This window comes from Podarcis cretensis (assembly GCF_951804945.1).
Source record: "Podarcis cretensis genome assembly, chromosome: 15".
NCBI lineage: Eukaryota > Metazoa > Chordata > Lepidosauria > Squamata > Lacertidae > Podarcis > Podarcis cretensis.
In genome coordinates this window covers 16,664,596-16,688,066 of record NC_137185.1, presented here as the reverse complement: position 1 = coordinate 16,688,066, position 23,471 = coordinate 16,664,596, and the positions used below count along the sequence as shown (strand labels likewise).

At 51.7% G+C, this 23,471-nt stretch overlaps 1 protein-coding gene across 1 annotated transcript; it reads left to right on the top strand.

Moving 5' to 3' along the window:
- The first annotated feature begins 659 nt into the window (after nt 1-659).
- On the top strand, nt 660-22,601 carry SLC13A5 (solute carrier family 13 member 5). The gene is made up of 12 exons (XM_079954545.1): nt 660-781; nt 5,837-5,965; nt 6,502-6,638; nt 7,378-7,601; nt 11,154-11,322; nt 12,433-12,555; nt 13,596-13,808; nt 14,615-14,736; nt 15,156-15,274; nt 18,270-18,431; nt 19,062-19,199; nt 20,804-22,601. Exons 1-12 carry the CDS (start codon nt 674-676, stop codon nt 20,927-20,929), a joined length of 1,770 nt encoding a protein of 589 aa, XP_079810671.1. The 5' UTR covers nt 660-673; the 3' UTR covers nt 20,930-22,601.
- The last annotated feature ends 870 nt before the right edge of the window (nt 22,602-23,471 follow it).

The following is a 23,471-nucleotide window of genomic DNA, read 5'->3' as shown; positions in this document are numbered from 1 at the left end:
CAAATGGTGTGCGTGCAGTACGTCATGTGGGGGGCAAGGCTTACCTGCCCCCCATATTTTATTCAGGTTGGAACCCCCGCTCTATCAAGGCGGTGACCTCCAGACGAGGAGCCGGTATCTTTCCAGGGAACTTCGATGAGGTCGCAGGAAAGGCAGAGTGACACCCCGCCCTCCGTAGCTTCCCGTCACTTTTAGCGCAAAAATCCCGGCCTTCGAGGAAGCGAATTCTTTGCGCAAGAGCGCGCCACTGGTTGTGAAACCTGAAGCCGAGGTGACCCCCAAGCCATCCGCCTCTCTGTCCTGCGGCTGCCCCCAAACACCAGGGGGTGTCCCGCCCCCGCCTGGCTTGACTTTCCTCGCCCGATGGAAATTTTACTCTGGATGTAACTTTCCAGTTCCAGCTGTTTCCCTGGATCTGGCGAGAAAGGGGAACAAGAGGTCCAGGCGACTCCTGCGCGGCCAGGCCAGGGCACTCTGCTCGCGCTCAGAGGCGTCCTGCGGCCAGGAGAGGCGACGAAGGCGACAGCGGAGGAAGAGACCGGTTCCCGGAGTGGGAAGGGGGGTGGAGAGGAGTGTGTGGGGCGGGGGCTGGCTCGGTCCCAGGCGGGTGCTGTTGCTTAAAAGGCCGGCCGGCGAGGCGAGCGCGGCGCTGTCTCTGCCTCTGCGTCTCGGGATGCCGTCGCCGCCGCTGCTCCGCTCTCTGCTCCGCTGCAAGACCCTGGTCACGCTGGCCGGCGCCCCGCTCGCTCTCCTGCCGCTGCCGCTTCTCGTGCCCACCCAGGTCAGTCAGTTCGGCCGACCAGCCAGCCAGCCTGCCTAGTGGGCAGAGCGAGGTCCCTCTCCTGGCCAAGCGAAGGGGCGCCCCCCTTCCGCCAGTTCCTCTTGGGGTGGCACGTCGAGCCTCCCCGGGCAGGAGCAGTCTACCGCCCAGGACCAGCTTTTGGCCTGGCGCTGCCTCCGGCCCGGGCTGGCGCTTCTCTGCTGCTATTGCCGGGGCCAGGCATAAGCGTCGCCTCGGCGGGAGAAGCCAAGCCACGCCAGGTCCAAACGGAGCCTCTCCAGAGGCCGCGGGGATGTCCTTTTTGCAATCGCGCCTGCCGTCTCTTTCCTCGGGGGCGTCCTGGGGGTCCCTCAGCGGGCCTCTTCTGCCGACCACCAGCAGCGCCCCCTCCCCACTCGGGCTCCCTCAACATCCTGCCTCCGACAGCGGAGGGAAGACCTGAGCCTCTCCCTCCCAGAGTGTCCAACCCCTCCGCCACTTTGGGGGTACTGAAGACTCGGGAGGGAGGGGGAAACCTCCTCAAGAGAAGCCCACGCCGCAAGAACATGCGAGAGAGGGAGGGGAGGGGGACTGGGTGCCTCAAGAGGGAGCTGGCTGTCACCATCACCGCCGCCTATAGGAGCGAAAAGGATTCAGACAAACCCAATGGAACCTCCATGTCTAGGGAACGTATACCTGTAAATGCTAGGCACATCAGAGTTGGGGGAAGGGGGGCTCGGTCTGTGGGCTTCCCGGAGGCACTTGGCAAACAGAAGCAATTCCTGTGCTGAGGGACAAGCAATCTGCATAAGCAGAGAGACATTCGGGTCATTTCTGGCGACATGTTCCTGTCCGAGCGCTGACCCTATTCAAATCTGTTTCTGCCTCTAATGTAAAGTTACCAGATGTCCCCGTTTCCTGGGGACAGGCCCCGGATTTACAAATCAGTCCCCATACAAAATCCTATCATTCCTACTGAAGTTGAAAAGTGTCCCCGGATTCATGGGGGGGGGGGGGGGTGGCGGCGGAATCTGGTGCTCAGTAGCAAGCTGGGATGGGGTTGTGGAGAAAGAAAAAGATTTCCGGTGTGGTTTTGAAAGGGGGAAAGCACAGCCCTGAACGGAGCCCTGTCAACTGGGAGCGCCAGTCCCAGCTCCAGATCGGCACCTTGAGAGGGGGCTGCCCACGCTGAGCCCCAGCTCCGCCCCCATTGGTGGTTTTTCAGCAGAGCTCAGATGGCCACCTGTCAGGGATTCTTTAGTTGAGATTCTGCATTGCAGGGGGTGGGCCAGATGACCCTTGGTGTCCCTTCCAACTCTCCAATTCTAAGATTCTAAGGAAAGAGTTACACAGATGCATCCGGCACGCGCTTCAAGAGCTGCCCAGGAGGGTGGCAAGCTGTGTGCCCAGCGGGGAGCGTATTCTGCCTGCGTTCCCCACAATGCTCCTTGGGTCCTGTGGGGCGCTGGGCAGCCTGAACCGACCAACAATGTCTGCACAGGCAACTCTCCTAAATCTCGTCCATCCCATTGACAGACACAGCTTTAGGACTGAGTCGCCAGCAGTTCCCCCAGTGCTTTCATGATTCCAATATTCTATTTATCTGCGCAAGCCGAGAAGGTGTCCCTCCTTTCGTTTCTTCTAGACTGCAGCTGCAGTTAATTTCTAAGCCTGGTTGTATTCTTGAACTTTAAAGAAATGATTTACTCCAAGCGGGTCAGGAGGGCATTGGCTGGTGCTGGGTGGAAGGATGCAAGCTGACCCAGGATGCCGAGGGCACCAGGTGCTTCTTCAGGCAGAGCGAGGGTGTGGGAGGTCACCCTGGACATTTGGACATTTCCCCTTTGCCCATATTAGGTCGTGATGGCAGGCCTGGGAGGCGGGAGAGGGCAGGACCCAGGCACCAAAGGTTTAAAGTGGCCAGAAACATTAGGAAGGACCTCCTGACTGTCTATGCTGCTCAACACCTACTCCAAGGCTGCTTGGGAAGGTAATGGGCTCTCCTTGCTTAGAGGCTTCAGGGATGCTCTGGCAGTGTGGGTTACTACATATATATGACTCAGCTACACAGCTGCAAATATAACATTTTACATGCATTATACAAGTTTGACACTAGATGGCGATGGTGAGCTAATGGCAAATTCAATATATATTTTAAAATGTTTTTTAAAAAAGCATTTTCACTGTGTGTTTTAAAAATATATATGTCCAGATTGAGCCAGAGAGGTGCTTAGAACTTACAAGCTTCCTTGGTCTTCCTATCTGTACTGTACATGTCTGGCTTTTTTGTTTCTTTAAAGGTGTGCTAAAATATTGCTGTCTTGTCATGCTCACTTCACTTCATGGCGGGACATTTGCAGTCGTTCTGGACCCCTTGACACTCTCCCTCCCACTTGCAGATAAAAGGAAGCCCTTCTTCATGCAGTGCAGAGTTAAATTATGGAACTCCTGCCCGCAGGAGGCAGTGACGACTACCAGCCTGGATGGCCCTAAAGGGGATTAGAAAAAAATTATGGAGGAGAGGACTATTGATGGCTGCTAGCCCTGATGGCCACGCTGTGCCTCCACAGTTGGAGGCAGCAATGCTTCTGAATACCAGCTTCTGGAAACTCCAGGAGGGGAGAGGGCTCTTGTGTTCGAATTCTGCTTGAGGGCTTCCCATTGGGGCATCTGGTTGGGTCACTGTGAGAACAGGAGGCTGAACAAGATGGGCCCCCTTGGCCTCATTCTGCAGCCAGGCACTTTTGATGTGCTTCTGGGAGGTGGATGGGCATCTTCTAAGAATTCCTTTCACTCTTAGTAAACTACAGATCCCAGGATTCTTTGGGGGGGGGGGAGCCATGTCTGTTAACGGCAGTATAAAATCGATATAAATGTGGAGGGTGGCTAAAGCCAAGTTACAGGGAACCAGGCAGAGGGCCTTCTCAGTAGTGGCATCCGTCCTGTGGAACGCCCTCCCACCAGATATCAAAGAGGACAACAACTACCAAACGTTTAGAAGACATCTGAAGGCAGCCCTGTTTAGGGACACTTTTAATGTTTAATAGGTTATTGTTATCTTAGTGTTTTGTTGGAATCCACCCAGAGTGGCTGGGAAAACCCAGCCAGATGGGTGGGGTATAAATAAATAAATTATTATTATTATTATTATTATTATTATTATTATTATTATTTGTTATTTTACAATAAATAGGCCACCTGCCCCATGCAGACAGGTCTGAACCAATGTGAAATTTGACAAACACCCCACTTCTTTTTTTCTTTTTTTAAGAGGCGTCTTGTGGGTGAGCAGGTCTGTTGGTTGCCCTGTGTTCTGGCAAACAGTCATTTTGGGCACAATCAAATGGAGAGGCAATGAGGTGTTTGCCCCAAAGATCCCCTGTTGACAAGACATTAAATGGCCCCGTCTTCCCACACGAAAATTGACTTGACAAATTCTAGGCCATTTCAGCCTCTCATTAGCAGTTTGATCTGGCCTGTTTATGCAACATTAATCCAGAGAGTCTGGCTTGTGGTTGCCGTAATTGTGGTTTGGTGGAGATTCATTCCAATTACGGACTGTCAGAGGAGTGATTAACTCTCCTGCATTGTGGTAGTTGTAAATTTTTATGCGGGGGACTTTTTGGTTTGAGTGACACCCCTATCCTTGCTCTTGGAGTCACTGAATGAGTGTGGGTCTCTTTCCCCCTTCTTCCCACCAGCCAATCTACTCAGCTCCTTTTCTGCCTGTGCAAATTGAATTCAGTGTGCACCTAAAGGCAGCCTCACCTTATTCCAGTTTTCTGAAACAATTTTCAAACTGAAACACAGAACCCTCTTTCAAAATGTGCACCTCTGAATTTTGCAGTGTACCAGTTCTCCAGCCAAAGAATGTGTGCAAAGATGTATGTGTATATTTTGATATAATAACACTTAATGCTGACAAATGTTAAGTAGGACTTTAAAAAAAATGAAAATTGCAAACTGATGTGACAATGTGGAGAAATGAAGAGTGGAAAATGAGCTGAAATGGGAGGTTCTCTCACGCCTCCTGAATCTGCAAGGAGCCTGCTGTCTTTTGCACTGATTTCTGAATCAGGCCAGAGCCGGCGCCACCATTAGACAGAGTGAGACAGTGGCCTCAGGAGGCAGATTCTAGGAAGCAGGGAGCAGGAATAGCAACCAAATGTCAGAAGGCAGAATGTTGTGTGTGGCACAGGATCTTCTCCCCTGGATGTCAGCAAGGTGGGCTCCCAGAGCACAGGGGATGAGTTAGACTCAGAGAGTGAATTAAGTGAATGAAGGACTGGCTCTGTAGATGAGATGAGAACTGACTGTCAGAATTGAGAAAGGGCAGTTTGACCCCCCCCCCCAGAGAAGACTCTATTAGCTCTTATGGGGAGGAAGAGTTGGAAGGCAGCCAGAGCGCTGCTAGGCAATCAGCAGATAAGCAGAGGTCTGAGTGCAGGTCGAGTGAGAGTGAGGAGGAGTGGGGAGGTCAGCCATCCTCGATCCAGGCATCTGGATAAAATCAGATGGCATCTCCAGGTGGGATGGGGAGAAACTCCCTGCCAGAACCCCTGGAGAGCAGCTGCTGCCAGTCAGTGTGGGCAATGCTGAGCTAGCTGGATCAATGTTCCTACAAACCTCAGGTCTCAGTGTCTTGGGCCTTTTGAAAAAAAGAATCCCACAATGTGTTCAGTACTGGGCAGGCAGTTATTTGGAGAGCAGGGCTGGCAGCGAACCCAGGGAACACACAGGCAAAGGTTTATGAAGACCAGTGATTTCATCTGTCAAGCCTCTTCCTGGCAAACCTGGAAAACTGGAATGCATGTCCAGTTCCCAAAGTGTGGGGTGCACCAGTTCAACCCATCCCAGTGGAAGCTGAGCCTCTGGTCCAGCCATTCGGGCAAGGAGGGTTCCTGGGCCCTGAGGCATTCCTGCTTGTGTCCTGCATTAGAGGAAGATGGAATAGAGGATGCTTTGAGTCTCTCCTAACCATACAATTCTACAGTTCTGTGAGTCTGTGATCACTGGGCCTGATGGAACTCTCCCTCCCTCCCTCCCTCCCTCCCTCTCTCTTTTCCCTCCTTGCAGGAGGCCAGGTGTGGCTATGTGATCATCCTCATGGCTGTGTACTGGTGCACAGAGGTGATCCCTTTGGCAGTCACAGCCCTCCTGCCTGTCATCCTGTTCCCGATGTTTGGCATCCTAGAGTCCAAAAAGGTAAGTCTCAAGGGCAGCAGAGGAGAGGCGCCCTGCAAGGAAAGTTCTAATTCTTCCTCTTCTACTGCCTGGAACCTGGAACCTTTTTTGAGACTGAGCAAAATCCAACAACTGAGCTCAGGAAGTCAGAGGACAACAGGGAGGAAGGGCAGGAGCAGAATTAGACCTATATATACAGCCAGGTTAGCACTTGAATGGGGCAGAAGAACCAAGAGGGAGGCTGCGGACTGGATTGAGCCCTGAAAAATACAAGCTGAGCCACCGTGCAAGCAGGGGCCATCCTGGGAAGGGAAATGCACTCTGTGCATAGCCAGAGGTGACTGCAAGAACTATAGGCATTCTAGACCTCAAAGAAGCCCTGATGCCAGAGTACAGAGGGTGGGTGTTGGGAGAGAGGGGGAGGGAGCCCTCCCCAGAGAGGCAGGGAGTCAGGGAAGGCAGCCAAGCCAGCCACCATGAAGCTGCACCATCTGTGACAACAATGGCCAAAAGTGACCAAGAGTTATGCCTCCTTCATTTCCCTGCTGACTTCCCAGGTGTGCATGCAGTACCTGAAAGACACCAACATGCTCTTTGTGGGGGGCCTGATCGTGGCCGTTGCTGTGGAACACTGGAACCTGCACAAACGGATTGCCCTGAGGGTGCTGCTGATTGTCGGGGTGAAACCTGCCCTGTAAGTGATTCCTGTCTAACCACCCCAACATCCCAAGTGAAACCAGGTGGGGAGATGGCTGAGCTTCTAATGGAGTGTGTGTGTGTGTGTGTGTCGGTTGGGGGGGGTTATACTGGGTCAGGGCCGGAGGCTTTCATGTAACACTCGTCACATGCTCAGAGGGCCTCCTTTCACAGCTGCTGCTTGGGCATGTGGACCAGTACATTGTCCCAGGAGGCACACCCTCCCATTTATTATTTATCCGTTTCACAAAATTTATACAACTCTTGATAGCTTTTTTTTCTTTTTGAAAGAAACATCAAAGTGATCTGCATAAAAGTCAAAACAATGAAATTAAAAATAAGAAAAAAATAGCAGCAATAGTTTATGGCTTTTGAGAAGTTAAAATAACAATAGATTAAAAACAGGTGTGAAAACTGCATTGGCTTTCTAAGCATGGCATAGGCTTGTCATGTGTGCTGCCAGATTTGTAGACCCACCTTTGAGGGTGGGGGGCAGCTTCAGCTGAGCTCTACAGGGGGCCCTATCCAGCACAAAACCCCTGCCACAGCCAGGTTGCCCTTTCCTGGCTCTGGGGTGAAACCTGCATTATTTCCCCCAACCTCAGTTGTTTTTCATGAGTGGGTGGGAGTCAAGGTATTTAAATGATCACCTGGGGCCGATCCTTGGTCACCCCAAGCGACCGACCCCCTGGCAAGCTTCCCTCTCTCTTCCCCTCCGGCCTCTGTCCTCCTTGCAGGCTGATGTTGGGCTTCATGGGGGTCACAGCCTTCCTTTCCATGTGGATCAGCAACACGGCCACCACCGCCATGATGGTTCCCATAGTCCAGGCGGTCCTGGACCAGATGAACAGCTCTGAGCAGGATCTGGCCGTCATGGAGTCTGCAGCTGCTGGGCAGCACAGCAACCCCAAGGGTGAACTGGAAGGGAAGGTGGCTGCCTTGGGGCTCTCCACAGTGCAGGGTAAGTGGGCGACGGCTGCAAGGAACCGTGGGGCGGTGGGGGCGGGGAGCGATGGTTAAAAAATAAATAAAATTTATCAACCTCATTGTCAAGGCTTCAGGGAACCCTATCCCTCTCACGGTGGGATGCCAAGAAGCGGAAAAACAAGAAGAGTTCTTACCATGTAGTTTATTCAATATTCACAGAGAGAGAGACGAAGGAATGCAGTGTCTCTTAGTTAGTGGCGTTGCTACAAGTAAAGTCCCACCCCTTCAGTCCCTCCTATTCTACGTAACCCCTGCGCCGGCTGATCTGTATTTTCTGCCTCTGAGTTTTCTGTTCTATTACTCTGAAGGCATGCCTTGTTCTAGAAGATGGGGGTCAGGAATGCTTTCAAGAGACACTGAGTCTGTTAGATGTCTCTCCCCTGGTGTTTCTTCTTCCTGCTGCCCCCCCCCCCCAATATTTCCCAGCTCCTCTGCAGCCTCTGGACTATGACCTTCTGCAAACCACTGTTCTAAATCTACACTGTCCTCCTCTTTTTGGGAAGGTTTAGGAAAAGGAGGGAACTGTTCCCACCATTCCTCCTCAGTCTAGCCCCTGACACTCATGTGGAATTAGATGCATTAGATTTTTAAAAAATCATTTATTGCACATGTTTATAAACTGCCGCATGGTCTAAGGCCATCAGAGGAGTGCAGAAGACTAAACTGAATTGAAATCCAGAGTTGACTCCAACTCAAAAGAGCAGACCTCTTGAAAGTACGAAGATTCTGGGAATGGGGTTGAGAGACGACCTAACCTGGGGAGAAAACAGCAAAGACCTGATGAAGAGAGCACAGCAGAGGTTGTATTTTCTGAGAATCCTCCGGAAAAACAATCTCTCAAAGGGCCTGTTGATGGCATTTTACCATTGTACTGTGGAGAGTGTATTAACTTATAGTCTGTGTGTGTGGTTTGGGAGCTGCACAGTCAGGGAAAAACAATGCTGTCCAGGGTTGTAAAGACTGCAGAGAGAATAATTGGGTGCACTCTTCCCACCTTAGATCAAATCTACGCTTCCAGGTGCCATAAGAAAGCTGCAGAGATAGCGCAGGATAGTGCACACCCCGGAAATGATCTCTTTCAGCTTCTGCCTTCTGGAAGAAGGTACAGGGTTATAAAGACTAGGACTAGCTGCCTGAGAAACAGTTTCTACCCAAATGCAATTCTGGTTTTAAACGCAGTATAAGGAGTCTCTATAGGAGTATTTTAAAATGGGGTTTCAGAGTTTTTAGGGGTTTTTTAATGTCTTATGTAGATTTTTTAGTTTCATTGGTCTGTATGGGACAATGACAATAAAGATATTGTATTGTATCAGAAGAGCCTGCTGGATCAGACCAGTGGCCCATCTTGTCCAGCATCCTGTTCTCACAGGGGGGAACCAGATGCCCATTATGAAAAACCTGCAAGCAGGATCTGAGCCAAGAGCACTTCCCCCCTCCGGCCATTTCCAGCAGCTGGTATTCAGAAGCGTTGCTGCCTCCAAATGTGGACGCCAGAACACAGTCACTGTGGCTCATAGCAGTCTCCAGACAGCTGCTAATTGCCATTGATAGCCCTCTCCCGCATGCATCTGAAATTAGCATTATTTAGCCATGTCTATCAGTTTCAGTGGGTCTGCTGAGTTGGACAAACACTGCATACAGCCCGACAATTCTAAAAAGAGCAAAAGCCGTGTCTGCGAGTTCTAAGCATGATTAAAAGCATTCCTATGAATTCTAAAAACGACAGGCACTTCTGAACTGCCCCCATTTCCCGCTGGAATTCAATCCCATAATAACCGGCAAATTGCAGGTTGTGCAATTCCAATTGATTGGCAGCTCTTGTGCCACAAACCTGCATCCCCTGAAGAAGGAGGTTTTTCCTGCAATAAGGGAAGTGATGGGAAAATGGCCCGGAAAGTTTGCTTTGATGCAACCGCCTCCTCCGTAAACAAATCGGAGCGAAGGCTCAACTCGGCAGCCAACATTGTCTAATCTCTCTGCAAAGAAAACAGGATGAGCACTCTTTAAAGAGGACAAGTGGGAGCTACCTGGAGAGGCCAGGGATGGAAGGAAAGGCAACATATACATGAAACAGCTTGCAGTCTTGTGATGCATGGGGGCAGCTACTAGTTTTCATCTGTTATTTATTTATTTATTTAAAAAAGGAGTAGACAAATCTGTTAGCCATGACAGCTGAAAGGGCCCTCTGTGTCAATACCAGATACTGTGGGCAGGTAAAAGGTGTAGACTTCCATGTTCACATCCCTCCTCGTGACCAGGGATCTAACTCCACATTCTGCACCCATGTCAGGAGATTTATTTTTTTAAAAAAATGCTTAGCATAGGAGGAGCTGCTTTAAAGAATACCACTGATAACAGTTTTAAATTTTAGAATTTTAGAAAGCCAATGCAAGTTTTAATCTGTTTTCAGCCTGTTGTTTTTGAAAGTTTTGAATGGTTATCTTGCTGATAATTTTCATTGTTTTTATCATTTTTGTAAACTGCTTTGAGGCTTTAAAAAACAACAACCAACCGCAATCAAGCGGCGCAGTATACGTTTTGTGAAATAAATAAATAATAAAATGCATATGCCAGACGTCTTCCGAGAAATACACAGCTCTCCCTCTCCTCATTTTGCCCTCTGGGGTAGATTAGGCTGAGACGCAGAGACTAGCCCCACAAAGTCACCCAGTGAGCTTTGTGTGGCTGAGTAAGGATTCGACATCTGTCTTCCCAGGTCCTCCTAGTCCAACACTCCAAGTGCTGCTCCACATAGCGAGGAGAGGCTTAGCCCTTCCTTCCCCAGCCACAGTCTCAATAAGAGAGTCAGCTCCCCCCATGCAGCAATCAGTGATAGGAAAAAGCTTCTCATAGTGTCAACAGGGACCCTTAAGTTAGCAGATTTGGTTGCCTCTGTATCTTGATTTTCATCAGGTTCATGGCTGCGGAAGGGAAGGGTTAAACCTTCCCCTCCAAGTGCAAAAATGTGAACCACACAATTAACAGTAACTCTCCGTAGTTTTCTCTTCCAGAGGCAGCTGGGCAGCTGCTTAGCTGCTGCCTGGAGGCTGTTAAAAGCCATAGTGGCTGTGCTCTGCCTCTGCAGTTGGAGACAGCAATGCTTGTGAATGCCAATTGCTGAAAGCCACAGGAAAAGAGAGGGCTCTTGTGCTTGAATCCCAATAGGGGCAACTGGTTGGCCGTTGTGAGAACAGGTTGCTGGACTAGATGGGTCTGATGCAGCAGGGCTCCCCATATGTTCTTATGCTGAACTAGGTGGGTCTCTCCTGAGCCAGTACAGCGTACCACTTGCACCTTGAGGGTTCACTCTGGTCTCATTCTCCTACCCACCTGGTGTCGCATTGCAATCAAAGGCCAAATCAGCTTTGTCTCCTTCCAGTGAGGCTGCATTTTAATGTTGCATTTTAATCTTGTTTTTTAATTTGTATTTCAATCAATTGTTTTTGTATCTGGTGTTAGCCTCCCTGAGCCTAGTCTTGGCTGGGGAGGGCGGGGTATAAATAAAATTTATTATTATTATTATTAGTTGCGGGGAACGGGCACTTGCCAGACAGCTCCAAGAAGTGCGAGAGGGAGACCAAGAAGAGAATCAACAAAGGGATGACCCTCTGTGTCTGCTATGCTGCCAGCATCGGAGGGACAGCAACCCTGACTGGGACGGGGCCAAACCTGGTCCTCAAAGGTCAGATGAACCAGTAAGTCTCTGCCGCACCTACAACATGACACACAGCAAAGGCTGGACTCTGCTGTGTGGCTCTTTTCTTGAAACCAAAACAGTGTGGCGCGGGGTTTTTTTCTTGGGGTCATAGGGTTGAAAGGGGGCCTGTGTTTTGTTCAGTCCTCTTGGTCACTTGCTGTGTTACTCCTAAACAATCCAAGCTGGGGTTCTCCCGGAACAGCCTTCACCTCCCCGCCTGCTCCTGATCACCTCCACATTGCTCTCCTATCGGTCTATTCTGCCTTGGTCAGACACCACCTGGATTTTTGTGTCCAGGTTAAAGGCTGGATCTAGACACATCAAGAAATCATTTTAGGGAAACGCGTTGTAAACTGCACAATGGGAAATTGCGTTGGCAAAAGGCGGGGCTCCACAGCGCTATCTGGTGACACGGTGTTATAACGCATATAAAACACCTTTTCTTTGCTCGTGTAGCTGAGTCCTAAGAAGGATATTGGCAAGCTGGAAGGTGTGTAGGGAGGGCAGCCAGAATGATCCAGGGTCTGGAAACTAAACCTTACGAGGAAAGGTTGAGGGAGCTGGAAATGTTTATCCTGGAGAAGAGGAGACTGAGCGGGGATATGTGAGCCGTCTTCAGATATCTGAAGGGCTGCCACCTGGATTCATAGAGTTCTTTGAATCATAGTTGGAAGGGGCCACAAGAGTCTTCTAGTCCGATCCCCTGAAATGCAGGGATATTTCACCCCATTTGGGGCTTGAACCAACGACCCTAGGATCCAGTTTCATGTTCTACCATTCAGAGCCACATAGATGGAGTAGGCTTTTTTTCTGCTGCTCCAGAGGGGAGGATCCAAAACAACAAATTCAACTGAAGAAAAAGGAGATTCCGACTCAAAATTAGGAAGAACTTTCTGAGGATAACAACTGGAGCAGGCTCTTTGGAAGCTAGTGGCTTCTCCTTCAATGGAAGTTTTGAAAGAGAGGTTGGATCTGTCAGGCAGCCTTTAGTTGTGATTCCTGCCTTGCTGGGGGGGGGGGGGGGGTGTCAGACAAATGGCCCTTACCAGCTCTACACTTCTATGATTCTGTGATTCTAAGCTTTTCAACCATTTCCTGCTCCTCCCAGGTTGTTCCCTGAGAACGGTGACATCTTGAACTTTGCCTCCTGGTTCGGCTTCGCCTTCCCGAACATGCTCCTGATGCTGACGCTCGCCTGGTTCTGGCTCCAGGTCTCCTTCATGGGGTTCAAGTAAGGACTCTGCACCTTTGGGTGGGCTGGTGGATAATGTGGCCCTGCTTCGTCCGGGGCTGGGGCACCTGTGGCAGCCCTCAGCCATCCAGATCTTCCTGGACTCCTTGTCGCTGACCTCTGGCCTGGCTGGCTGCTTCTGGGCCTTGTTGGGACTCCAGCAAACAGAAGACCATCAGAAGAGCCCTGCTGGATCAGGCCCATGACCCATCTTGTCCAGCATCCTGATCTCACCATGGCCAACCAGGTGCCCCAATTGGAAACTGGCAGACAGAACCTGAGCACATGAATCCTCTCCCCACCGGTGGTTTCCTACCACTAGTAAATTCATGGAGGAGAGGGAAATTGAAGGCTACTAGCCATAGTGTCTAAAAGCCTTCAGCTGCTCTTCACCCTAAAGGGGCCTCATTGCATAAACATAAAAACACACTCCCATCAATGCGCTTTCCCCACTAGGGCTTGGGTTGCGCCTCTCTGAAGGGCCAGTAGTGGTGTAGAAGTTAGAGGGCCAACTAAGGTGGGAGAGACTAGGGTTCAAATTCCCCCCCCCACTTGGCGATGAAGCCCACTGTGGGTCAGTCACTGTCTCACAGTTTAACCTACCTTGCAAGGGTGTCGTGAGAGTGGCAGGGAAGAGCCATGTAAGCCGTCTAGAGCTCCTTGGAGAAACAAGTACATTTCCCTGATCGTGGCTGCTCTGCCACGCCACCTGTGGCTTTGCTCTGGCCATGACCCGCACCACCCCAGCTTGGCTCTCTCCTGGAGCCTCCAGCACCTCTTGTGTATGCCCTTTCCTGGTGTTTCTGTGCTCAGATCTTTCTCCCCCTCTGGGTGTCCTGTTGACCTCACAGCCAGCCCGCCACAGACAACACAAATGTGCCGAGTTCCCAAGTTGCGCCAGGTGCCTGGTTGTGGGACCCTCCCCTCCCCTCTCTCCTTGCTGAATGCCCCAGGTTGTGACCCAAAAGGTCAGCCTGCTAGAGTGGTTACCTGGCAGTCTAATGGCCCCCTGCCTTGACCACCCTGCTCCTTCTCTCCAGCTTCCGGAAGACCTGGGGCTGTGGGGCCCAGAGGACCGAAAAGGAGCAGGCTGCCTTGCGGGTGCTGAAAGAGGAGCACCGGAAACTGGGGCCCATCTCCTTTGCAGAGTTCAACGTGCTACTGGCCTTCACCCTGCTCATCCTCCTCTGGTTCACCAGGGACCCTGGATTCATCCCCGGTTGGGCCACCACCCTCTTCAACAAGGACAAGGAGTGAGTGGGTTTTGTTCTTCCTCTTGCTAGCCATTTTGCAGACCAGTGATGCTACCTGTGTGGTGTTTTGTATTTTTTTTTTGGGGGGGGGGTTCCCCGATAGCACCAGTCTTAGGACACTCAAGTGCCTTCAGGAAAACGGCTCAGGGCAGGATTGCTCCTCCTTGTGCCGGCCTGTCCCAGGTTCGAATCCCTGCTCGGCTGGGAGACTCTGGGAGCAGCCCGGAGGAAATCTTGCTTGTGCAGAAAATTTGGGAGGTTAAATGGGAGAATCTGAGCACCTTGGAGGAACCCAAGAAGAGCCCTGTTGGATTAGGCCAATGGTCCATTTAGTCTGGCTTCCTGTCCTCACAGTGGCCAGGTACCCCTAAAAGCCTAAGGATCGAGATAGACTGCACCTGCACCTGGAGGTTCCATAAGAATCTTTTTGTGTGCCACACATAATTTCACAAACTGCTATCATTTGCCTCTTACTCGCTTTATCTCTAAACTAAAAAGTCCCAACCGTTCTTTATAAGGGAGTTGCTCCATCACTTTGATCGTTTGGGTTGCCCTTTTCCAACTCTGCAATATCCTTTTTTGAAAGGACTCCTGGGAGAGGCCCAGAGAGGGATCCAGCAAGGAGGGTGTTCATCTCTCTCCTGGGAGCTCATGTTCCCTCCGGGGTGTGTGTGTGTGGGGGGGGGTGCTTGCTGGCTGGAGGTTTGATGTATTCAACTGGCTGACCTGTTGCTTTTGGGACTGAGTGAGGGGAATGGGACACTGCTGCCACCTCCTCATTCTTCATCTTTCCAAACGTGTCCTAGGTATGTGACGGATGCCACCGTGGCCATCTTCGTGGCCTTTCTGCTGTTCATCCTTCCTGCCACCAGGCCCAGGTGTGGCTTCTGCAGTCATAGCAGCTGTGACCTAGAAGAGGCAGAGGAAGGTAAAGGAAGGCGGAGACCCCCCCCCCAGGGCCTTTGAGGAGGCTGGTCAAAAGAGACAGACCAGCAGGGGCTTGCTGGGTTCTGCCAGTATTTCATAGCATTGTAGGGTTAGTAGGGACCCCCCAAAGGTCATCCAGTCCAACCCCCTGCAATGCATGAATCCCAGCTGAAGAATCCCTGGCAGGTGGCCATTCAACTTCTGCTTAAAAACCTCCCATGGAGGAGAGTCGGCCACCTTCTTCCCCTATTCAACAGTTCCTGCCCTATAAAGTTATTCCGATCTCTGTGTGACCCTTGCCATGGCATCCAGCCTGCAGGCAGCCTCCTGCTGCTGCCAGCTGTGTGATGGTGGGTGTCCTCACTGGGCCCTGCTTTGCCTCCCCCCTCACACCCAACTTCTCTTGGACTCTCTCCGCAGCTATGAAGGAGCCCTTTTTCCCTGCCCCGTTGCTGAACTGGAAGGTGGTCCAGCATAAGATGCCATGGAGCATCGTGTTGCTTCTCGGAGGAGGCTTCGCCCTGGCCAATGGGAGCGATGTAAGTCCTTGGTGGTGGCAGGAGGGCTGGGGAGGCTGGCTGGCCGTGGGTGTCAGAGAGCTCTGCCAAACCTGGACCTTTGCCACCCAACTTTAGAGGCATGCATTTCATGTGTGGCTCCCTCCACAGTGGCAGCGTCGTTGAATATGTCTCTCTGTGTGTAAATAAAGGCTGTGGGACAGCCAAAGGGTCCTCTAGCCACACGCAGAGTGCATTACCCTTTCCTGTAATGTCAAGAATTGTTGGGTTGGAATAAACGACAGACGAGTAGCAGGTGTCATCTGGGAGGCATCCTCTCGAGCATGTCTCGGGGAGTCCTTTTTATTGAATAATACAGCATTGAATAATACAGGAATTGTGAGAGGGAGCAGGGCCTACGAACCTCCAGGCAAGTCTTGAGTGTGGCCTCTCTCATTTTTGGAAAACGTATTCCGTTCAAAACCTTGAGCAGGAAGGGAAAGGAAAAGGCTTCTGGGAAATCCTTGCAAACGATTTATTTATTTATCTCCCTGTCCTCATATAATCCCCGCAAGAGCCCTGTGAGGTAGGCTATGCTAAGGGGCAGCTCACCCAGTGAACTCCACGGCCGAGTAGAGGGGATTGCAAGTCCTAGTCCAACGCTCTAACCACTATAACATCTAAGGTGGCTGTAGTGAAGCCTCCTCCTCTGTGCTTAAGCCATGGGGAGTGGGGAATTTGAGGGGCCTCTGCCTGAGCTGAGCCTGACCCCCACCACAGTAGCCGGTCCCCAGTCTCCCTGGCAACACTAGAAGCATGCCAGGGCTGGCTGTTCTCCAGCTCGGAGGCCACCGTCAATTGCGCCAAGCGAACCACAGTGCTGGTGGGGCAGGCTGTGCCCCACGGCAGAGAATGGTGAAGCAGGTTGCAGGCCTGTCCTTCCCCCTGTTCCATCCAGGGCTCTTGGAAGTGATTCCCGTGATGTTGCCGTTTTTCTGGCTTTGAGGTGATGGGGGGGGGGAATGTGCCCTCCACGATGCCACTTGGCACCAGAGCCCCCTCCTGCCACTGCCAGCTGCATTCTGACATCCCCAGGAGAAGGGAGGACTTGACCTAGTTTCAACTTGCTCGGAGATGGCTGCAAATTCTCTCCATGGTCATATTGAGCACCACTCCAAATGATAGGTTTAAATGCAAAAAACCTCCACCCCGCCAGCCATTCAGCAGCCCGTCCGGAACAAGCCTCCCTTGTCCTCCCCAGAAGAACTTGGCCTGAGCCAAGCCCTGCCGGGCTCAGACAAAGAGGGTGCTGTGCGCTGCCCAACCTGCCGGCCTCATCCATGCATTGGAAAAGAGGCCTCTTTAGCAGCAGCGCCACAGCAGTGTGCAGGTTCCTGCTCTAATCCTTAGAACCAAATAACTGGCCGGCCGAAGGCCTGGTCAGGCGGGTCGTCCTCTTATATACCTGCTGGGATTGACAAGGCATCTGACCCTCACCTGAATCTCATAGCTCTCCTGTAGCTGCCTCTGATTGGTTATCATTTAACTCTTGGGGGAAATAATTAGCACCACACGTCATGTGCACAGAAGTTGCTGAACCAATTAACTAACTAGAAGGATTTACTGTTAATAGCACCAGTTTTCCTATAAGTTGATATTGCTGGATAGTTCTGATGAACTGCAAAAGCATTTTTAGTTTGCTTTCTGTTGCCACCCTCTAACTTTTATTTGTTAGTGCCAATTTGTTTTGTACGATTCCTTGCAAATGAAGGGGGAATCGGCAACTGGATCTCCATTTCTAATGTGGGGAGGGGCCCCAATTCAGTAATACGCTCTCTAGCTCAAGAGGAGACCTGCATGGATCCCTCCCCTGGGATGAGGCTCCTCTGTACATTGCCGGAGCTGTCTGAAGACAGCAAATGCTTCCGAATTGCAGTTGCTGGAAGCTGCAGCAGAGAAGAGATTTGCTCTTGTACTCAGATCTTTATTGTGGGCTTCCCTTTGAGGGACCTGATTGCCCCCTGTGAGAACAGGATGCTGGACTAGATGGGCCACTAGCCTAACTCAGCAGGGCTTTTCTTATGGAGGTTTGTTGTGAGAGCAGAACCTCCATGCCCAGGGACAGTCTACCTCTGAATGCCAGATCATGGGGAACAACAACTGGAGAATGCTGATCTGCTTGGGTCCTGCTTGCTGGTTTCCCATAACTGGTATCTGGTTGGGCACTGTGAGAACGGGATACTGGGCTAGATGGGCCACTGGCCTGATCCAGCAGCAGTCTTAAGCATTTGGTGGGTTTTGCAAAGACGTACATGGGCCCCAAAGGGTTAAGGACACCCCCCTCAGTGGTTGGACAAATACAATAGATTGTCAGAGACCACAGCGGTGGTCCCCCTCCCCAATATTGTCATGGACTGGCTGGATACAGGGGAGTGGTGGGAGGCCCCAGCTGGGAAACCCCTAAGGGAATCCCCAGGGGAAGAAGGCTCAGATGGTGTTGGGATGCCGATGAGTGTCAGAGGGAGAAGATGGAGCAGACTGGGAGGAGGAGGTGTTGGAAGCAGAAGAGGCAACAGAGTTTAGTGAGCAGGAAGAGGCTGTGGCAGAGAGCAGTCCCGACTCAGAGGCAGAAGCAGGGGTGGGGTGGGAGGCCAAGAGGCAGAGATGAGGCAGGCTGCTGAAGAAGCCAGGGAGTCTCCCCCTCCTGCTGCGACCAGCTCCCCTCCCCGCTGGTCTCCTAGAACACACGGAGACATGAAAAGAGCAGAGCAGAGATTGGTTGTGTGCAGGCGCAGTCTAAGACTACTTGGGAAGTCAGGGAGAGGAGGAGACTTAGAAGGTGGGAGGCAGGGGCCTTCAGCTCTCACAACTGCCTTGCTGGAGCAGGACCTACTGGGAAGAGCTACTGGGATCTGTTTTGGTTTCTTGAATACAGAGTTCACTTCACTGACACCATGTTTTGCTTTGATCGCTGACCAACGCTTGACTTCAGCACTGGACAATATTCTCTTTCTCTGCTCCTGCCCCACAACTCCAGGCTTCAGGGCTTTCCAAATGGCTGGGTGACCAGATGACCCCTCTGCACAGCGTCCCCCCCTGGGCCATCGCCATCATCCTCTCCCTGGTCATCGCCATCTTCACCGAATGCACCAGCAACGTGGCCACCGCAACCCTCTTCCTGCCAGTCTTCGCCTCCTTGGTAAGGGAGCTTTCCTCCTTACTGATTTTTATTTCACATTGACAACCCTGAACCCAGCTTGTAAGGATTAAAACAAGGGAAACCAAGGCAGAATGGAGGCTTCTGGCCTCCCGCACACTGGTGGCCAGCCAGGGTTCCAGCAATATTCACATTTAGGCCCAGCTGAATAAGTTTCGAGGGCAAGGACCTAGATTAGGACTGTTACTATCTCAAGTACAGTATCCATGCCAGGTATCAGGCAACAGGTCTCTGCCCCACAAGCATACAGTTGTTTGTCTGGCAAATTTGTTTAGAAAGCCTGGAAAAGAGGAGATAGGAGAGCCATCTTCAAATATCACCTGGAGGATGGAGCAGACTTGTTTTCTGCTGCTCCAGAGGGGAGGACCCAATCCAACGGATTCAAATGACCAGAAAGGAGATTCCGACTAAACGCTAGGAATGACTTTCTGATGGTGGAAAGGACTCTCTCAGGAGTTGGTGGGCTTTCCTTCTTGGGAGGTTTTCAAGCAGAGGTTGGAGGACCAACTGTCAGGGGTGATTTAGTTGTGACTCCTGCATTCCAGGCAGTTTTGACGAGATGACGCCGGGGTCCCTTCCAGCCCCATGATTCTCTGCTCTCTTTCTCTCCAGTCGCAGTCCATTGAGGTCAACCCCCTCTACATCATGATTCCCTGCACCCTCAGTGCCTCGTTTGCCTTCATGCTACCCGTGGCCACCCCTCCCAATGCCATCGTATTCTCCTACGGACACCTCCGAGTCTCAGACATGGTAAGGGGGCAGCTTTGCTGTTGCTCAGGCCTCCCCCAGCCTCCCCAAAGGCTGGTCACTGTGGGTGCTGCTAAGGAGCCAAACCTCTAGATCAGTGGTTCCCAAAGTGGGAGGTACCACTCCCCTGGGTGAGGGGGGATTCCCTGGAGGGGAAGTTTTCATTTGATTTTGAACGAATCATGGAATTGTAGAGTTAGAAGGGACCTCCAAAGGCCATCTAGTCCAACCCCCTGCGGTCATCTTGGCTACCTGCCTGATTGGCTCAGGTCTCCTATTTTTCTTTGTGTGTGTGTGTGTGTGTGTGTGTGCGCGCGCGCGCGCGCGCAAACAAAGGAAATATCTAGGGCATTTGTACAACTGATTGCTACTGTTTTGAATTTATTATCTTCCTTAGTGAGTCACACAAACCATTATTCTGAATAATGGTTTCTGTAGGGTAGGGGGGCACTGGGGAGGTGTTTATGGAACCAAGTGGGTGATGTGTGTCCCCCCCAAAAGGTTAGGAAACCACTTCTCTATATGTTTTGGACTACAACTCCCATCAGCCCTTGCAGCCAGCACACTATATTAGAATAAATAATACTTGCCCACTGGGGTTGATGGGAACTGTAGCCCAAAACATCTGGGTTGGGGAACGCTGCTTTAAGGGGATGCTAATGTCTCCTGTCGATTGTGATGAATCTTAAAACAGCTGCTGTGGGGCTTAGCTTAAGGATGAGCAGGCAAGAAGGCCTTGGCTGGCTTGCGGCCGGCATGGAGGAATCCCAGTGGGCCTGACCAGGGTGACACAACTGAGTGCACTGACTGATATTAATCGGCAGATGTTTCTCAAACTTGGGTCTCCAGCTGTTTTTGGACTACAATACACATCACCCTGACCACTGGTCCTGCTAGCTAGGGATGTTGAGGATTTGTAGTCCAACAACAGCTGGAGACGCAAGTTTGGGACACTCTGCTCTAAAGGGTACGAACCATGATGGTTTTGCTCAAAGCTTCTGAATACCAGTTGCCGGAAACTGCAGGAGGGGAGACAGCTCTTGTCCTCAGGTTCTACTTGTGGACTTCCTATGGGCATCTGGTTGACCACTGTGAGAACAAGATGCTGGCCTAGGTTGGCCATTGGCCTGATTCAGAAGGCTCTTCTTATGAAACTCGTTCCCTCAAGAGGCAGTGATGGCCACAAGATTGGACGGTTTGGAAAGAGGATTGGGCAGGTTTATGGAGGAGGAGAGGGCTCTTGTTGGCTACCAACCACGATGGCTATGTTCTGCCTCCACGGTCAGAGGCAGCAATGCTTCTGGAACCAGAAGGGACATTGGCCTCATCCGGTGGGCTCATCTTATGCTCTTAGGGGCCCCTTTCCTAACGGTTCACCGAGTTCTTCAAAACATCCAGGCCACGTGAAGGGGGGGAAAGCACACAGTTTGCACACTGTGTTCCTGGACAAGGAGATCTCTCTGGGAAAGGGGTGGTTCCCTCCAGGACAGGTCATGCTCTGACGGCAGCGTCTCCTCCTTGCCTCCCTCCCACAAAAGTCTTCTACTGCCTGAGCTTGACCCATGAGACACCTGCCTCCTCCTTCTCTTCTCTTCTCTCCCTCCCAGGCCAAGACGGGCATCGTAATGAACGTCATCGGTGTCCTCTGCATCACCCTGGCCATAAACAGCTGGGGCCGCGCCATGTTCCACTTGGACACCTTCCCTTCGTGGGCCAACGCCACCGGGAAGTGAGGGCCGGGTCAGCCAACGAGGACCTTGGCACGTGGGCTTCCTCGCCTCCTCAGCCGCCTGGGCCCTGGAACTTTCCTTCCAGCGCTGGCCCTCTGGAGTCCACGGGTGTGTTTTGGGTTGAGGCTAGAGACTGTTTGAAACCTGCCTCAACTGCTGCCTCTGCTGCTTCCTGAAGGGACCCTGAGGAGGACGAGGGACCCCCGCGGGAGGGGCGTCTTCTCCTGGGACCAGCCGTCCGAATGGAATACGGGTCATAAGAGAAGAAAAGGACCATGAAATAGGACAAGGAAGAAGTTGCTGCTGCTGCTGCTACTTTTCATAGAATCATAGAATTGTGGAGTCGGAAGGGATCCCCAAAGGTCATTTAGCCCAACCCCCCTGCAACGCAGGAGTTGCAAGCAAAACATTCTCCTTTGACTGAGGGAGTGGGGAGGTCAGAGGCCTGGCAAGACTCACAGCCGCTGAGGGAGAGCCTATGGACTCCCACAAGCAATGGGAACCAGGATCTGCCTCCTCCCTCCCTCCCTCCCTCCCTCCCTCCTGCCTGCCTGGGGCCTGCAGGTTAACCATTGCACAAAGAAAGAGACACATAGAACAAATACTTGACCCAGAGTCCAGCTGGGCAGGAGGCCCCACTCAGGTGGACACAAAGCACATAGGAAGCTGCCTTATACAGAGCCAACCCATTGGCCCATCTAGCTCAGTATTGTCGACACTGGTTGGCAGCAGCGGCTCACCAGGGTTCTAGGCAAGGATCTCTCCCATCCTTACCTGGAGAGGCTGCAGGAGTTTGAACCTAGAACGTTCTGCATGCAAGGCCGATGCTGTGCCAAAGGCCCAGAGCTTCCCCAGATGGGACCTTGAAACATAGGAGACAACTCCTAGGGGCTGAGGTCTCTTCACCCTCCCCCAATAAAATATCTGAGGGGGCCGGGACCCCCAAAGTTGATGGGCATTGCTATTCAAATGGAGTGTGTTCACCATGCCATGTGATCGATTACGCAGGGCGGGGCTTACCTCCTCCCCACCCATATTTTATTCAAGTTGGCCCTCTTGCCTTAGAATGCCTTGCGGAAATGACCCCTTTGCAGGCTCTAAGCCAGGAAGGTGGAGTGGCCACTGGGCTGGACGTGGGCAGGGAAGAGGGGTGGGGTGGGAGGAAAGGCAGAACAGCCAGGTTCTAATACAGGTAGCCCTAATATATTTAATGTTGTTATTTAATTGCCTTAAAATATTAATAAAGCACCACTTGTGTTTTGTAAATTTTAAATAAACTGCTTGTTAATTCACCCCGGTGCCTTGGAATGCAAGAGAGCCTGTGGTGCATACAGCAGTTAGGGGGTCGGACTAAGACCTAGGAGAGAGCAGGGTAAAAAATCCCCCACTCCGCTGACCTTGGGCCATTCACTGCCTCTCAGCCCAACCTTCCTTGCAGGGTTGTTGTGAGGATAAAACAGGGCAGGGAAAATCTGTGTTGCTACCTTGAGCTCAAATAAACAAACACTCACAAATCAGAAAGGACCTCTGTGCTCCTCCAGATACCCTTGTCAGGCTCCCAGCTCTGATCAGCCTCAGCAGCCAGCAGTTAAGGCAGGGGATGAGGTGTGTGTGTGTGTGTGTGTGTGTGTTGCCCTGCAAACAACAACTGAAGGGGTCACACATGGGTTCCCCCTCAGGCTATACTGTAGTAGGAGGAGAAGAAGAAGAGTTTGGATTTGATATCCGCTTTATCACTACCGGAAGGAGTCTCAAAACGGCTCACATTCTCCTTTCCCTTCCTCCCCCACAACAAACACTCTGTGAGGTGAGTGGGGCTGAGAGACTTCAGAGAAGTGTGACTGGCCCAGGGTCACCCAGCAGCTGCATGTGGAGGAGCGGGGAATCGAACCCGGTTCCCCAGATTACGAGTCTCCACTGGCTCCTCCTACTACACTAAGCACCAAGTGGCTGAATCTTGCTCTAGAGAGTTTGCAGTCTCGGTAGGGATGATCAGGAGGAGAGGGACTGGCTCCATTGAGGACCGAGGGCAAAGGGCATCTGGCAGGGGGTCTGCAGGGGCCTTTGTGACGTTGCCATGGATCCACATCTTCCTTCCTTGCTCCCTGTGAAAATGGGGGGGGGGGGACTTTTGCTTGAGCCTGCAGGGCGGGTGGGGTTTTTCTGACATAACTCTTGTGTGGTGTTTAGTGTCTGAGATGCTTGATAAAGACTAAATATTATTTGTATTGTTATTGTTGATGGTGTTACCTCTCCAGGGTGGGGGTGCTTATCTGCCTGCTTCTTGTTGGAACTGCAGAATTTATTTTATTTACTATTTTTATTTCTATCCCAACTTTTTCTCCAAGGAGCTCAGGGTAGCATACATGGTTCTCTCCCTCCTTATTAATCCCTACAACAACCCTGTGAGGTAGGTTAGGCAGAGAGTGAGCGACTGGCCCAAGGTTACACCCAGTGAGCTTCATGACCGAGGTGGGGTTTGAACCCTTGTCTCCCACTACACCACACTGGCTCTCAGAAGACAGCCTTCCCAAAAGATGTTTCA

Excerpts from the sequence above, each read along its gene's own strand:
- SLC13A5 (XM_079954545.1), top strand. The coding sequence starts at position 674 with ATGCCGTCGCCGCCGCTGCTCCGCTCTCTGCTCCGCTGCAAGACCCTG. Across the intron at positions 13,809-14,614 it reads CTCTTCAACAAGGACAAGGA|GTATGTGACGGATGCCACCG; the intron begins GTGAGTGGGTTT and ends AACGTGTCCTAG. Across the intron at positions 14,737-15,155 it reads CCTAGAAGAGGCAGAGGAAG|CTATGAAGGAGCCCTTTTTC; the intron begins GTAAAGGAAGGC and ends CTCTCTCCGCAG.